The sequence below is a fragment of the Heterodontus francisci genome, chromosome 8, assembly GCF_036365525.1.
Source record: "Heterodontus francisci isolate sHetFra1 chromosome 8, sHetFra1.hap1, whole genome shotgun sequence".
Classification (NCBI taxonomy): Eukaryota; Metazoa; Chordata; class Chondrichthyes; order Heterodontiformes; family Heterodontidae; genus Heterodontus; species Heterodontus francisci.
In genome coordinates, this window is record NC_090378.1 from 82,357,778 (window position 1) to 82,373,419 (window position 15,642).

Below are 15,642 nucleotides of genomic sequence, written 5' to 3' on the forward strand. Positions count from 1 at the left end.
GAACTGTGCTCGGAGACATTGTGTCTCAAAGGATCAGGGATGGGAATGCAGAAATCAAGGAACTTTCCTCTCAGTACTCTGCAAAGCCCAAGTCCATCCAAGACGGAATATTGCTCCCATTTCTGGATTGAATCTTCTTGTGCTTTTCCCACGCTCTTGGACATGGTATAAGAAACAGCTCATCTTCTGGGACACAATCTTTCACTCACCTCTAGCATTCAATTCTTTTCCCCACTTCAGTCTTTCTTGATGTTCTCTATTTTAACAATACAATTCTGGTCAGTACTCCTCCAATCTTTCCTCTCTTATTCCTGCTATGCCATCTTGTAATCTGTTCCTTCTCCTTACATCCTCACTATGTTGAGATCAAGTCTCATTGCTCAGTCTTCTGCTCAGCTGCATTTTTCCAAGGAACATCCCTCAATATTTCCATGCCCCTGCAATCTCATTTTTCTTTAATTCATTCATGGGATGTGGGCGTTGCTGGCCAAGCCAGCATTTATTGGCCATCCCTAATTGCCCTTGAGAAGGTGGTGGTGAGCTGCCTTCTTGAACCGCTGCAGTCCATGGGAGGTAGATACACCCACAGTGCTGTTAGGAAGGGAGTTCCAGGATTCTCACCCAGTGACAGTGAAGGAACGGAGATATAGTTCCAAGTCAGGATGGTGTGTGGCTTGGAGGGGAACTTGCAGGTGGTGATGTTCCCATGTATTTGTTGCCCTTGTCCTTCTAGTTGGTAAAGGTCGCGGGTTTGGAAGGTGCTGTCTAAGGAGCCTTGATGCGTTGCTGCATCTAGTAGATGGTACACATTGCTGCCACTGTACGTCGGTGGTGGAGGGAGTGAATATTTGTAGATAGGGTGCCAATCAAGCGGGTTGCTTTGTCCTGGATGGTGTCGATCTTCTTGAGTGTTGTTGGAGCAGCACCCATCCAGGCAAGTGGAGAGTATTCCATCACACTGTTGACTTGTGCCTTGTAGATTGTGGACAGGCTTTGGGGAGCCTGGAGGTCAGTTACTCGTCACAGGATTCCTAGCCTCTGGCCTGCTGTTGTAGCCACAGTATTTATATGGCTACTCCAGTTCAGTTTCTGGTCAATAGTAGCCCCGAGGATGTTGATCGCGGGGGATTCAGCGATGGTAATGCCATTGAAGGTCAAGGAGAGGTGGTTAGATTCTTTCTTACTTGCCACTTCTCAGCCCAAGCCTGCATATTGTCCAGGTCGCTGCATTTCTACATGGACTGCTTTTGTAACTGAGGAGTCACAATTGGTGCTGAACATTGTGCAATTATCAGCGAACATCCTCACTTCTGACCTTATGATTGAAGGAAGGACATTAATGAAGCAGCTGAAGATGGTTGGGCCTAGGACACTACCCTGAGAAACTCCTGCAGCGATGTCCTGGAGCTCAGATGACTGACCTCCAACAACCACAACCATCTTCCTTTGCGCTAGGTATGACTCCAACCAGCGAAGAGTTTTCCCCCTCATTCCCATTGACTTCAGTTTTGCTAGGGCTCCTTAATGCCAAATGCTGCCTTGATGTCAAGGGCAGTCACTCACACCTCACCTCTTGAGTTCAGCTCTTTTGTTTATGTTTGAACCAAGGCTGTAATGAGGTCAGGAGCTGAGTGGCCCTGGCGGAACCCAAACTGAGCATCACTAAGCAAGTCATTGCTAAGCAAGTGCCGCTTGATAGCACTGATGATGACACCTTCCATCACTTTACTGATGATTGAGAGTAGGCTGATGGGGCGGTAATTGGTCGGGTTGAACTTGTCCTGCTTTTTGTGCACACGACATACCTGGGCAATTTTCCATATTGCAGGGTAGATGCCAGTGTTGTAGCTATACTGGAACAGCTTGGCTAGGGGCGCAGCAAGTACTGGAGCACAGGTCTTCAGTACTATTGCCGGAATATTGTCAGGGCCCATAGCCTTTACAGTATCCAGTGCCTTCAGTCGTTTCTTGATATCACGCGGAGCAAATCAAATTGGCTGAAGCCTGGCATCTGCAATGCTGTGGACTTCCGGAGGAGGCCGAGATGGATCATCAAACTCGGCACTTCTGGCTGAAGATTATTGCAAATGCTTCAGCCCTATCTTTCACACTGATGTGCTGGGCTCCCCCATCATTGAGGATGGGAATATTTGTGGAGCCACCTCCTCCAGTTGTTTGTTTTATTGTCCACCACCATTCACGGCTGGGTGTGGCAGGACTGCAGAGCTTAGGTCTCATTTGTTGGTTATAGGATCACGTTGCTCTGTCGATCGCATGCTGCTTATGCAGTTTGGCACACAAGATAGTCCTGTGTTGTAGCTTCTCCAGGTGGACACCTCATTTTGATGTATGCCTGGTGCTGCTCCTGGCATGACCTCCTGCACTCTTCATTGAACCAGGGTTGGTCTCCTGGCTTGATGGTAATTGTATAGTGGGGGATATGCCAGACCATGAGGTTACAGATTGTGGTTGAGTACAATTCTGCTGCTGCTGATGGCCCACAGCGCCTCATGGATGCCCTGTTTTGCATTACTAGATCTGTTTGAAAACTATCCCATTTAGCACGGTGGTAGTGCCACACAACACGATGGAAGGTATCCTCAATGTGAAGGCAGGTCTTCGTCACCACAAGGACTGAGCAGTGGTCACTCCTACCAATACGGTCATGGACAGATGCATCTGCGGCAGACAAATTGGTGAGGACGAGGTCAAGTATGTTTTTCCCTCTTGTTGGTTCCCTCACCACCTGCCGCATACCCAGTCTAGCAGCTATGTCCTCTAGGACTCAGCCAGCTCGGTCAGTAGTGGTGCTATCGAGCCACTCTTGGTGATGGACATTGAAGTCCCCCACCCAGGGTATATTCTGTTCCCTTGCCACCCTCAGTGCTTCCTCCGTGATGTTCAACATGGAGGAGTACTGACTCATCAGCTGAGGGAGGGCGGTAGGTGGTAATCAGCAGGAGGTTTCCTTGTCCATATTTGGCCTGATGCCATGAGACTTCATGAGGTCCGGAGTCAATGTTGAGGACTCCCCAGGGCAACTCCCTCCCAACTGTATACCACTGTGCCGCCACCTCTGGTGGGTCTGACCTGCCGGTGGGACAGGACATATCCGGGGATGGTGATGGCAGTGTCTGGGACATTGTCTGTCATGTATGATTCGGTGTGTATGACTATGTCAGGCTGTTGCTTGACTAGTCTGTGGGACAGCTCTCCCAACTTTGGCACAAGCCGCCAGATGTTAGTAAGGAGGACTTTGCAGGGTCAACAGGGCTGGGTTTGCCATTGTCGTTTCTGGTGCCTGGGTCAATGCCAGTTGGTCCGTCCGGTTTCATTCAGGCATTTAATACCCAAGCATGTTATTACTTATTACCTCCTTCTTTACCCTGTTTTCTCTTTTACTCTTTTCAACGTTGGTGTTGTTCTACATTATGGAGCTTGGCTCTTAACCTGGGCTTCTAAATAAAAAAGACTACAACCAATGAAAAAGTAATGTCGTAACTTCACTGAACAAGCATCTGTTTTTCAACTGTGAAACCAATGTGCTACAAATCCAAATAATTACCATGCCTGAAAAGAATAGGAGAAAAAAGAAGGTAAATCAAGGAGTAATTAACCAATACGAAACTTGGGTTTTACCCAAATATTTGGTGTCACCTTTGGCTCACTGGTTCCACTCTTACCTCTGTAAGCATCTGAATTAGAAAGTTGTGAATTTGAGCCCTACTCTCGGCATGAGTCCATAATCTAGGCTGATATTTCAATGTAGCACTGATGGAGTGCTGCACTGTTCGAGATGCTTGGCTTTCGGAGGAGACATTAAATTGAGGTCTTAAGTCTCAGGTGAATATGGGTGAAAACGAGTGGGACTGTTCTGCTACCTTGCCCAATATTTATCCCTCAACCAACACCACTAAAACAGATTATCTGGTCATACATCTCATTGTGATCTGTGGGATCTTGCTGTGTGCAAACTCGATGATGCATTTCCTACATTGTAAATCTCTTCGAGACATTCTGAGGTTGTGAAAGGTGCTATTTAAATGCAAGTCCTTTCTTTCTTCAGTAGAGTAAGGGAAGTTTGATTGCGGTTGGGGGTTCCTTGGGTATGAGGAAATATGGAAGTGCGTGTTAAAGCAAGAAACTGTGCAATGATTCATCATTTCAAAAAAATCACAAAACATGGGCCTGTGCTCTAATGTTACTCTATGGAGAAAGAGAAATACGTGTGCAGCAGCTTATTGTCCTAGTTTTTTCAATGACTGGCACTTTTCTACAACTCACTGCTCTGAATTAAAAAGATCAATTATTATATTTACTGCCTAATAACATATCACAGGAGACAGGGGATCAGAAGGCAGGATATTAGAATGGGTATAGTATTTTGCAAAGTCTTTTTTTTGCTCAGTTTCTTTATATTTGTGCTCATCGATATTAGCGGTGTTAGTGATAGGGAATGGAACATTTTACCATTCAAGTGCAGAGTTTCAGCATCAAGCACTCCATGACAGGTGCCCCTAACTCAGCTGTGACCCTATGGGTCAATCTCATGTCTCTCTTTTGAACCATCTCCAGGCTTGAATGTCTTTTTTGTGTTTTGGTGGCTAGAGCAGGACACAGAATTTAAGTTGTGATCTGACCAGAGCAATATACTGATGTCAGTAGGAATCACGAGGAAAACATTCCACTGGCTGGAGTCTTACCCAGCACAAATGACAATGAATGTGGTTGTTAGAAGCCAATCATCTCAACCCCAAGGCATCGCAGCAGGGGTTCCTCAGAGCAGTGTCCTGGGCTCAACCTCTGCAGCTGCTTTATCAATGACCTTTCCTTTATTATAACACCAGGAGTAGGGATGTTTGTTGATGATTGTACCGTGTTCGGTACCATTCATAACCCTCAGATAATGAAGCAGTCTATGCCCACATACAGCAAGACCTGGGTAACTCCAGGCTTGGGCTAATAAATGGCAACTAATATTTGCACCACACAAGTGCCAGGCAATAACCATCTCCAACAAGGAAGAGTCAAACCATCTCCCCTTCACATTCAATGGCATATCATTGCAAATCCCTACCATCAACATCCTGGGGAATCATCATTGATCAGAAACCTAACTAGGCTAGTCACATAAATACAGTGGCTTCAAGAGCAGGTGAAAAACTGGGTATCCTTCAGCAAGTGACTCACCTCCTGAATCTCCAAAGCCTTTCCACCACCTACAAGGCACATGTCAGGAGTATGATAGAATACTCTCCACTTACCTGGATATTGCAGCTTTAAGAACACTCAAGAAGCTCAACACCATCCATCACAAAGAATCTTCATGATTGGTACCCCATCCACCACCTTAAACATGCAGTTCCTCCACCACTGGTGCAACATGGCTGCAGTGTGTACCATCTACAAGATGCACTGCAGCCACTCAACACAAGAACACAAGATTACTTTCAGCTTCATCCTTAGATATTTTAACACCATTGATGGAGTCCTTCTGTTGCTCAGTTTTTCTTCCTATGAATAGTATTTCATGCTTATTCTTATTAAATTTCATCACCATGGTTCCACTCTCACATATTTTCTCTAACTGATTTTGCAGCTTTCTCAGAATTAACTGCCCCATCTAGTTTGGTATAATCCGCAAATTTGTCCAATTTGTACTGGGCTTCTGAACCCAAGTGGTTAATGGGAATTAGAAACAATAAGGGACCCAACACCATTCCCTGGGGCACCTCACTCAGTACTTCTCCCCATGCCAATATAACTCCTCAAACCAGTGCCACTGCCTCCTACCCTTCTGCAATTTTTGATCTAGTCCCAGTATAATGGAAACACAATTCAGTCAGGTCTCAAAACAGCAAAACGTCTGTATTGCATTTGCTTTTTAATATAACTCGAAAAGAGTTAATAATGAGTTTTACAGTTAACTTCATTTGGTGGAGATTGACCCATAAAAGGGGAATTCCCCTATTCAGGTAGATTTCCGGCAGGACGGGGCTCCTGTTTCTTCCTCTATATAAACCCCAACTCCAACTTATTTTTCTGGGTCATTGTTCATTCCATATGTACAGTGGTCTCCTGGCAGAATTCCTACCCTCCAGAAAGATTGCAGCAATGCAACCGGGGAAGTTCCAGCAATGTTGCAGTGGGAATGCCATTACACTAGAAGAGGCAGCAATGCAGCTTAAAGAGAAAAAAGCACGCTGAAAATCAAAATCAAGGGTCCCATTGAAAGGTTCGGCCAAGACCATGGCCTTCAGCAGATAACGCTGGACAACAGGCTGCCTGTAGAAAGTTGGATATTCCATTCTTGAAAAGAGATTACTAAAGGGTGATGTTACAGAGGTATACAAGAAAGTAAATGGACTGGAAAAGGTTGCTGCAGACATTACTTAGATTAAAACATGACAGTAGGATGAGGAGTCTTAGGCTGAATTAATAAAAGACACATTTAGGAACGGTGTCAAGAAATTCTTCTTCACACATATGGAATGGACCAGGGGTAATACTGGGACTATTGCCACTACAGTAAGAAGGGTAAATGAACATTTAATAAATTATGAAAAATATTGATAATATGAATAAGGAAGGGTGGTGGAAACGGAAATAATCAATAATTTCAAAAGGAAATTGGATGGGCACTTGAAGGAAATAAACTTGCAGGACTATGGGAATTGAGTGGAGGAGTGGGACTGACTGGATTGCTCTGCAGAGAGCCAGCATGGTCTCAATGGGCTGAGTGGCCTCCTTCTGTGCTATCAATGACTCTATGACTCTTTGTGAAAGACTGTTTCCTCTGGTTCAGGAGTCAGTGATGAGGGGTCACTAAGAGAATGAGGAGAGGAGTTAGTTGTTTTTGTAGAGAGTTCTTGGAGCATGGAATACTTTTTCCACAGTATATCATTAAGGCAGACCTTTGCATCTTTTAAAAGTAGGTAAGCATTTGAAGCCGAGTACAGGACTCTCGAGGGAGCAGAGCAGTGGGATCAGTTTTAGACTACTCTAGCAAAGAGCTGATGCAGCTCATTCCTACAGTAAATTGTTGTTAGAGAATGTTAAAATTTGAAATTTTACATTTTAAATTTTTCCTTACTTTTCCTTTCTGTCTCTTTTTCTCCCTCTCTCTTAATCCAATCTCTCCTACTACAATCTTTCCTTTTCTTTATTTCTGTTTCTGTATCTGGTTTGACTCTAATTCACCCAATTGCCTCCTCTATCATTCCTCTGTTTCTTTCTCAATTCTTAAATTTCATTGTTTAGGGATTTAGACTGTTGGTCTCAGATGCCCTGTTGGCCTCATCATTCTCAACTTGCTTTTCCAGCAACTTGGAGGGCCAAAATATTTCTAGCTGAGATTTGAGGGGAAAAGTCTAACAGGGCCCCACTCCAGCAAAATCTGGGCTATTGTTTCTTGATATCAATACATCTATGTAAGGTAGATAGGGTTACACTTCCTTTTTTCTGTCAAACAAGCTGCCTTCCCAAAAACCTCAGAAGAACACTCCCTGCTACACCAGTGAGACATTGCCATTTTCCCACCCCACCTGTCCTGGCCTCTGTGACTGAGACTAATGCCACAATAGAACATAGAACAGTACAGCACAGTACAGGCCCTTCGGCCCACGATGTTGTGCCGACCCTTTAACCTACTCTAAGATCAAACTACCTACATACCCTTCATTCTAAATAGAACACAATGTGTGCTTACATATAGGTAGTTTTGTGTTTTGGTTCCATGCCCACAATGAACTGAGTTGAGATTGCTACAAACTCATTTCACTTAAACCTTTGTGACAAACTGAGAATGGAGACTTTTATTTCATCATTCTGGCGCGTATTCAAACAAAGGCCCAGAGATTAAAAAGACAGTGTGGTAACCCACTGCACCAGCCAACACATTTGTAATTGCCTCCTACAGCTATGAATTATTTCCCCTTCCTCATAATCAAAGACATGTAGCTCCTCTTACAGTCTTCTTCTCACTGCATCGATGATTCATTTCTATATCCTAAACTCTGTATTCACAGGGTTTCTGGGAGTGAGATTAAATCCAGTGAGTTCAAATTGTGAGCACAGTTCAGTATGATGGGAATTATATCCTCCAGAAAGCGATTCACGATTACCCAAATTCATTTCACTTTTGATATTTAGACAATACAGAATGTGTGTTTGTGTGTGTGTTTCTGTGTGCAAATAACTGTAGCTAGTTACCATACTATCAATGTAAATCACCAACAAAACACCAGGAAACAATATTACAGAATAAGGAGAGAGATTGGAAGCACACTCATTATTGTACAGCTAAGGCTTTTAAAAGCCATTGCACTGGCCTGTTTTATGATGATTCATGTTAGTGCAATCCTCAGTCTGACGTAGCACTCAATCAATAGTTTAATATGATAAATGCTTTTCAGATTAAATACTCAGTGGCTCAGTGAGTGAATACATCACTCAATATGGTTGTGAGCCAAATATCCCTGTTCAGTGCTGTGTTAGCTATTCTCTATAATTAGAACCATAGAACCATAGAAGGATTACGCCACAGAAGGAGGTCATTCAGCCCATTGTGTCTGCACCGGCCGAAGAAACTAGCCGCCCAATCTAATCCCACGTTCCAGCACCTGGTCCGTAGCCTTGCAGGTTACAGCACTTCAGGTGCGTGTCCAGGTACCTTTTAAAAGAGTTGAGGGTTTCTGCCTCCACCACTGTTCCTGGCAGTGAATTCCAGACACCCACCACGCTCTGGATGAAAAAGATTTTCCTCATGTCCCTTCTAATCCTTCTACCAATCACCCTAAATCAGTGCCCCCTCGTAATTGACCTCTCCACTAGGGGAAACACGTCCTTCCTGTTTACTTTGTCTAGGCCCCTCATAATTTTGTACACCTCAATTAAGTCACCCCTCAGCCTCCTCTGTTCTGAGGAAAACAACCCTGGCCGATCCAATCTTTCCTCATAGCTGCAACTTTCAACCCATGGCAACACTCTTGTAAATCTCCTCTGTACTTTCTCCAGAGCAATTATGTCCTTCCTATAATGTGGTGATCAGAACTGTACGCAATACTCCAGCTGTGGCCTAACCAGCATTTTATACAATTCAGCATTACATCCCTGCTTTTGTATTCCATACCTCAGCCAATAAAGGAAAGCATTTCATATGCCTTCTTCACCATTCTATCTACCTATCCCGCCACCTTCAGGGACCTGTGGACATGCACTCCAAGGTCTCTCACTTCTTCTATCCTTCTCAATATCCTCCCATTTATTGTATATGCCCTTGCTTAGTTTGCTCTCCCCAAAAGCATCACCTCACACTTCTCCGGATTGAATTCCATTTGCCACTTTTCTGCCCACTCAACCAAACCATTGACATCATTCTGGAGTCTACAGCTATCCTCTTCACTATCAACTACAGGGCCAATTTTTGTGTTATCTGCAAATTTCCCAATCATGCGCCCCACATTTAAGTCCAAATCATTAATACATACCACAAACAGTAAGGGACCCAACACTGAACCCTGTGGAACGCCACTGGAAACCGCTTTCCAAACACAAAAACATTCGTCAACTCCTACCCTTTGTATCCTGTCACTGAGCTAATTTTGGATCCAACCTGTTACATTCCCCTGTATCCCACGGGCTTTCATTTTCCTGACCAGTCTGCCATATGGGACCTTGTTAAATGCCTTACTAAAATCCACGTAGACCACATACCCTCATCAATCCTCCTTGTTACTTCCTCAAAAAACTCAATCAAGTTAGTAAGACACGACCTTCCCTTGGCAAATCCATGCTAACTATCCCTAATTAATTCGTGTATTTATAAGTGGCAGTTTATCCTGTCTCTCAGAATTGATTCTAATAATTTACCCACCACCGAAGTCAGAGTGACCACCTATAATTATTTGGCCTACCCTCGCACCCTTTTTAAATAATGGTACAAAGTTCACAGACCTCCAATCCTCTGGCACCTCACCCGTATCCAGTGAGGATTTGAAGATGATCCTCAGTACATCTGTTATTTCCTCCCTGGCTTCCTTTAACAACCTGGGATGCAATCCTTCCAGTTCTGGCGATTTTATTGGTCTTTGCAGACACTACCAGGGAAAGTTCTGTCTCCAGATTACTATCTAGTACACCTGTTGTAAAGCGAATGTGTATGTGCACGATCATGCCAGGGGAGGACAGGAGCAGGCTTGGTCGTAATGACTCCCACAACAGTCAGATGGCCTGCTGGCAACCACTGTTTGCATTCACACATAAAAAATGTCACTTAGGACTAAATACCAAAGGGTTGTTGCCTATGGAACTGTATCCCAGAAAGAGTGACTGTCTTATGAAGAAGGGTGGAGAGGCAAGGAGAGGTGAGGAGAGAAGAGAGGAGTGAAGAGGAGGCAAGAGAAGAGAAGTGGAGAGGAGGAGTGAGGAGGAGAGAGGAGCAGAGTGGAGAAGAAGAGGAGGAGGGGCATGGAGAGGAGGAGGTAGTGAGGAGGAGAGCAGCGGGGTGGAGTGGCAAGGAGAGGAGTGAGAAGGAGAGGAGAGATGGGGAGAGGAGGAGGACCATGGAGAGGGGGTAGTGAGGAAGAGAGGAAAGGATAGAAGTGAAGTGGAGAGGAGAGGAGTGAGTGAGGAGGAGAGAAGGGTAGTGGAGGGAGTAGCGAGGAGGAGAGAAGAGGAAAGGAGAGGAGAGAAAGAGGGGAGTAGAGAGGCAGGGCAGGAGTGAGGAGGAGAGTGGAAGACAGGAGATGAGAGGAGGAGAAGAGAGGATGAGAGTAGATGAGAGCAGTGGAGAGAAGAGAGTAGAGAGAATTTGAGTTGTGAAAAATGATGGTTCCAGATCATATAATCTGATTACTGATATCTTCTTAAATGTTTTCAAATATCGTTTCTGAGAAACAAATACTAGAATCTTACAATTTCTTGCTGTAAAGCTCTCTGCCACCTACAAACCACATGACGCATCCCGGTGCATGGCATTTTATTTTCCCTAAAATTGCTCTTGTCTATTTTTCTCTAATTAGAAGATGTGCTGGGTGTCGCATGTGGGATCAGTATTCATTTCATTGCACTTCTTAAGGTGCACAGTTACACCAGTAATTACTGAACTTTCTGCTCTCTCATTTAGCAGAACATACATTACTTCCAAATTTAAACATGAAACTGCATTACTGAAAGCAAGCTGTCATACTGCAGTCCAGGGATTAAAATGGAAGTTGAGCTAATCAGTTCCTGCCGGAGCTGGTCTTCACCTACATGTGGCTCTCAACAGAGTATAAACTTGATAAACATGTTTATCTTCCAATAATTTCAGTTTGTATTCTGTGGTTTTAAGCAATTTCCAACAAATTGACCATGGCTACTGCAGTTGCACATTTCTCTTTTGCATATAGATGTTATTGGAGAAAGTTTGTATTCCCAAATAGCTATTGAAATGTCTTTGTGCCGTTCCTTACCTTTAATGTTGTAATTCTTGAGGAGAAAACACTGCTTAGAAGGTTTAGGGCTATGCGTCTTATTTGGAATTTGGAACTCCTCCAATACACCTTGTCCTTTGGGACTGACAGACAGTAAATGAATCGCATCTCGCATCGGAGTCCTCTGAAGTACAACACTAGCGTGGTTGTTGCTACATGGCTTTTTATTCCCATTGGGAGCAGAATTCTCTGAAACTATGCTAAGAGCTTTATTGTTTGCTGAAGAAGTCATTCCCAAATAATCCCTCAATGCAGGCATTCGGTGTCCATTGATCATCCCAAAGGCTTGGGATGCAGTACTCCCGCTGTGCATATTCTATTCCTTTTAACCCTTCACAGCACAGCTCCTATCAAAAATGTATAAGAGAAAAATGTTTAAATATTATTTCTTTCAAACAAGGAACATTAGCAAACTCAACATGTTTGAACATACAGACCTTAAACCTTTAAGTTTTTTTCCCCCGATTGCTTGTCCCTCCATTCCAAAAGTGCTGATTTATGCTGGGGTGCGATTCCACAGGTACCTCCCCACAAGTGACCAATCTCCATGCGTGAGTCTAGGTGCTGAGTGTCTTTCAACTACTTAACCATGTCGGGTACCAGAGCCAAGCCCAACCCTGTCCACAATCCAACATCCACACACTCACATTTTCCAGCAAGGGTAACTGGACAGCAATCAAGAGCAGAGACCCCAGCAGTATGTTTCCTCACATTAGTTCACGGGCAATGATGCTATTTTCATAGCGTCCCAGCTCCCCCTCCAGCTGAAATCAATTAACTCAGCAAAAGACCAGAAATCGAATTTGGGGTGTTCCTGATCTTGGGGTGTTCCTGGTCTCCGTTCTGCACACAGTACATTTACTCACAGAGCCATGAGGCAAAATTTCTTTCAATGGTTACTTTATAAAGATGTGATTTTATAAGAAAACTGCAGCATGTTAAGGTCATTTGAAAACTACTTTAAACTTATTCTGTTTCATGTAAAGCATAACCACAGGAGCAGCCCTTCAAATGTTAGCTTGTATACTGGATCATTGCAATGTAAAAAGTGTAGCTGCAAAATAATAATAGTATTAAAATTGCAAAACTCTGCAGCGCTATTGATCCCATATCAAAAAAATGGCTGTCTGTTGATTTCTTTATTTCTTAATCATATATTTTGAATAATTTCAGATGTTAACGTTTAGATCCCGATACTTAAAAGTCTTAGCTTCTCGTATAAGCTCAAACAACAGAAAATATTTACAAAGCACTCCTCGCATAAACAAAAGGAATTTATAATTAGCCCCCACTAAACTAAACAGTATTCATTTGCAGGTAGTTTGCTGAACTGCAAATTCATTTGATATTTGGAAAGGAATGCTTAAAAGTGGTTTATTAGATCAATTCTCCACCCCACCACCCCCCCCCCCCGCCCCCCCCCCTCCCCACCCCTCAGTAAGATAATGCCCAAACTGGTATAGCACTAAGCCAATGCAGACCCAGTCCAGACAAGACTGAAGCATTTGCAACAATCTTCAACCAGAAGTGCCAAGTGGATGATCCACCTCAGCCTCCTCCTGAGGTTCCCACTGTCGCAGATGTCAGTCTTCAGCTAATTCAATTCTTGGGTTTAGGGTTGGTATACTTCCCTCTATGAAAGATGATGAACATGCAGCAAACAATCCATTTAGGTGGGATGCCTTCTCTTAGTGCACCTTTGCTGATGGCTGTGAAGGCCAATCCTTGAGAGGCAGGTTCTACCACAAGTGCTGCACATGAAGCTACCAGGTGATGCTGTGAGTCATTATTTTTGACGTGGGCACCTGTTGCCAAGCTGTTGAAGCAACTGGTCATCATGGTAGTGCACATCAGTCCACAGGATGTGTCGCCATTTCCCTCTTTCATTAGCTAGTGACTCCCAGATGAGATAGTCAACATTTAGGGTCTTCATGTCACGCTTGCAAGCATCTTTGAAGCGGAGCTTTGAGTGCCCCAATGGTCATCTGTCCCCGGCTACCTCAGCGCATGGAAAGTCCTTGGGTATGCGACTGTCTTACATCCTGCGGACTTGTTCAATCCACTGAAGCCTCCTCTGTTTGATTAATACCAACACACTTGGGAGCTCTGTCTTTGAGAGGACTGCCACATTTGTGATTTTGTCCTGCCAGGATATACCCATTATGCGCCACAGACAGTAAAGATGGAGATTAATGAGTTTCACAGCCATACAGCAAGGTTCTGAGAAGACAGGCCTTATAAACCATCAGCTTGGTCCTATGGGTAAGCTTGGTGTTATCTCATGTGCGTTTCGTAAGTTGACCAAAGGTGGCAGCCGCTTTCCCTATGCGTGTAATGAGCTCTGCCTCAAGGGACAGATTGTCTGTCACCGTGGACCCAAGGTAGCAGAATCTGCTTACCACTTCCAGTGGGGTGTTACTTAGTGTGATCAGGGGTGGAGATGCAACACCTTGTCCCATGACCATGGTTTTCTTGATACTTATAATCAAGGAAAACCGGATTTCGATTCACTCCATATGATAACAAGAAACAGATGAGTGCACTGGATACAGCAAAGACTATGGGCCCCGACAACATCCCAGCTGTAGTGCTGAAAACTTATGCTCCAGAATTAGCCACGCCTCTAGCCAAGCTATTTCAGCACAGCTACAACAGTGGCATCAACCCAACAAAGTGGAAAATGGCCTACATATGGCCTGTCCACAAAAAGGCAGGACAAATCCAATCCAGCCAATTATCAGTCTACTCTCAGTCATCAGCAAAGTGATGGAATCTGTCGTCAACAGTGCTATCAACAACACTTACTCACCAATAACCTGTTCACCGATGCTCAGTTTGCATTCCACCAGGACCTCTTGGCTCCAGACCTCATTACAGCTTTGTCCAAACATGGACAAAAGAGCGGAGGTGCAGTGAATGACTGCCTTTAGCATCAAGGCAGCCTTTGACAGAATGTGGCATCAAGCAGCCCCAGTAAAACTGAAGTCAATGGGAATCAGAGGGAAAACACTTGAATGGCTGGAGACATACCTAGCACAAAGCATGCTGGTTGTGGTTTTTGGAGGCCAATCATCTCAGCCTCAGGATATCACTGCAGTAGTTCCTCAGGGCTTTGTCCTAGGCTCAGCCATCTTCAGTTGCTCTATCAATGACTTCCTCTCCATCATAAGGTGGGGATGTTCACAAAGTTCAGCATTATTCACGACTCCTCAGATTATGAAGCAGTCCATGCCCATGTACAGCAAGACCTGAATACCCTGGTTTGGGCTAATATATGGCAAGAACTCACCACAGAAGTGCCACACAATGATCATCTCCAACGAGAAAGAGTCTTACCACCTCTCCTTCACATTCAACAGCATTACTATTGCTGAATACCCACCATCAACATCCTAGGGATTACCACTGACTAGAAACTTAACATACTGTGGCTACAAGAGCAGGTCAGAGGCTGGGAATTCTGCAGCGAGTAACTCACCGCCTGGCTCCACAAAGCCTCTCCACCAACTACAAGTCACAAGTCAGGAGTGTGCTGGAATACTCTATATTTGCCTGAATGAGTACAGCTCCAAATAGCTGAACACCATTCAGGATGAAGCAGCTCGCTTGACTGGCACCCCATCCACCACCTTAAGCATTCATTCCCTCCACCTCCGACGCACAAGATGTATTGCAGCAACTCACCAAGGCTTCTTTGACAGGAGCTTCCAAACCTGCAACCTTATACCAAGAAGTATAAGGGCAGCAGGCGCATGGGAACACCACCATCTGCAAGGTCCCCTCTAAGTCACACACGATCCTGACTTGGAAATATAACACTGGTGCTTCATTGTCCCTGGGTCAAAATTCTGGAACTCCTTAAACACCACCTGGGCTGAAGTGGTTCAAGAAGGCTCACCACTGCCTTCTCAACAGCAATTAGGGATCAGCGATAAATGCCTTAACAGTGATGCTCACATCCCATGAATGAATAAAAATGATCACTAGTTCTCAGTCAACGTCCTACAACTGGACACTCATTGTTCCTGGAGAAAGATGGGGGGTGGGGAGTTGGGCAGTGGGGGTAACAATCAGCCAGAATTCCCTCTTCTGATCATCGGCTTCTGCTTGAAAAGGCATGTGTGTGGACTCTGGATAAGGAAAGGATCAAACTCAGCACAATCCTGCC

At 44.4% G+C, this 15,642-nt stretch overlaps 1 protein-coding gene across 1 annotated transcript in view; it reads right to left on the bottom strand.

Annotated features, from left to right (window-relative positions):
- LOC137373218 (zinc finger protein GLIS1-like) overlaps positions 1 to 11,589 on the bottom strand; it is a 488,859-nt gene extending 477,270 nt beyond the window's left edge. The window contains exon 1 of the mRNA XM_068038074.1: positions 11,454 to 11,589. Within this exon, the coding sequence (XP_067894175.1) occupies positions 11,454 to 11,589 (136 nt within the window). The remainder of the gene's footprint in view (positions 1 to 11,453) is intronic.
- Positions 11,590 to 15,642: the final 4,053 nt, after the last annotated feature.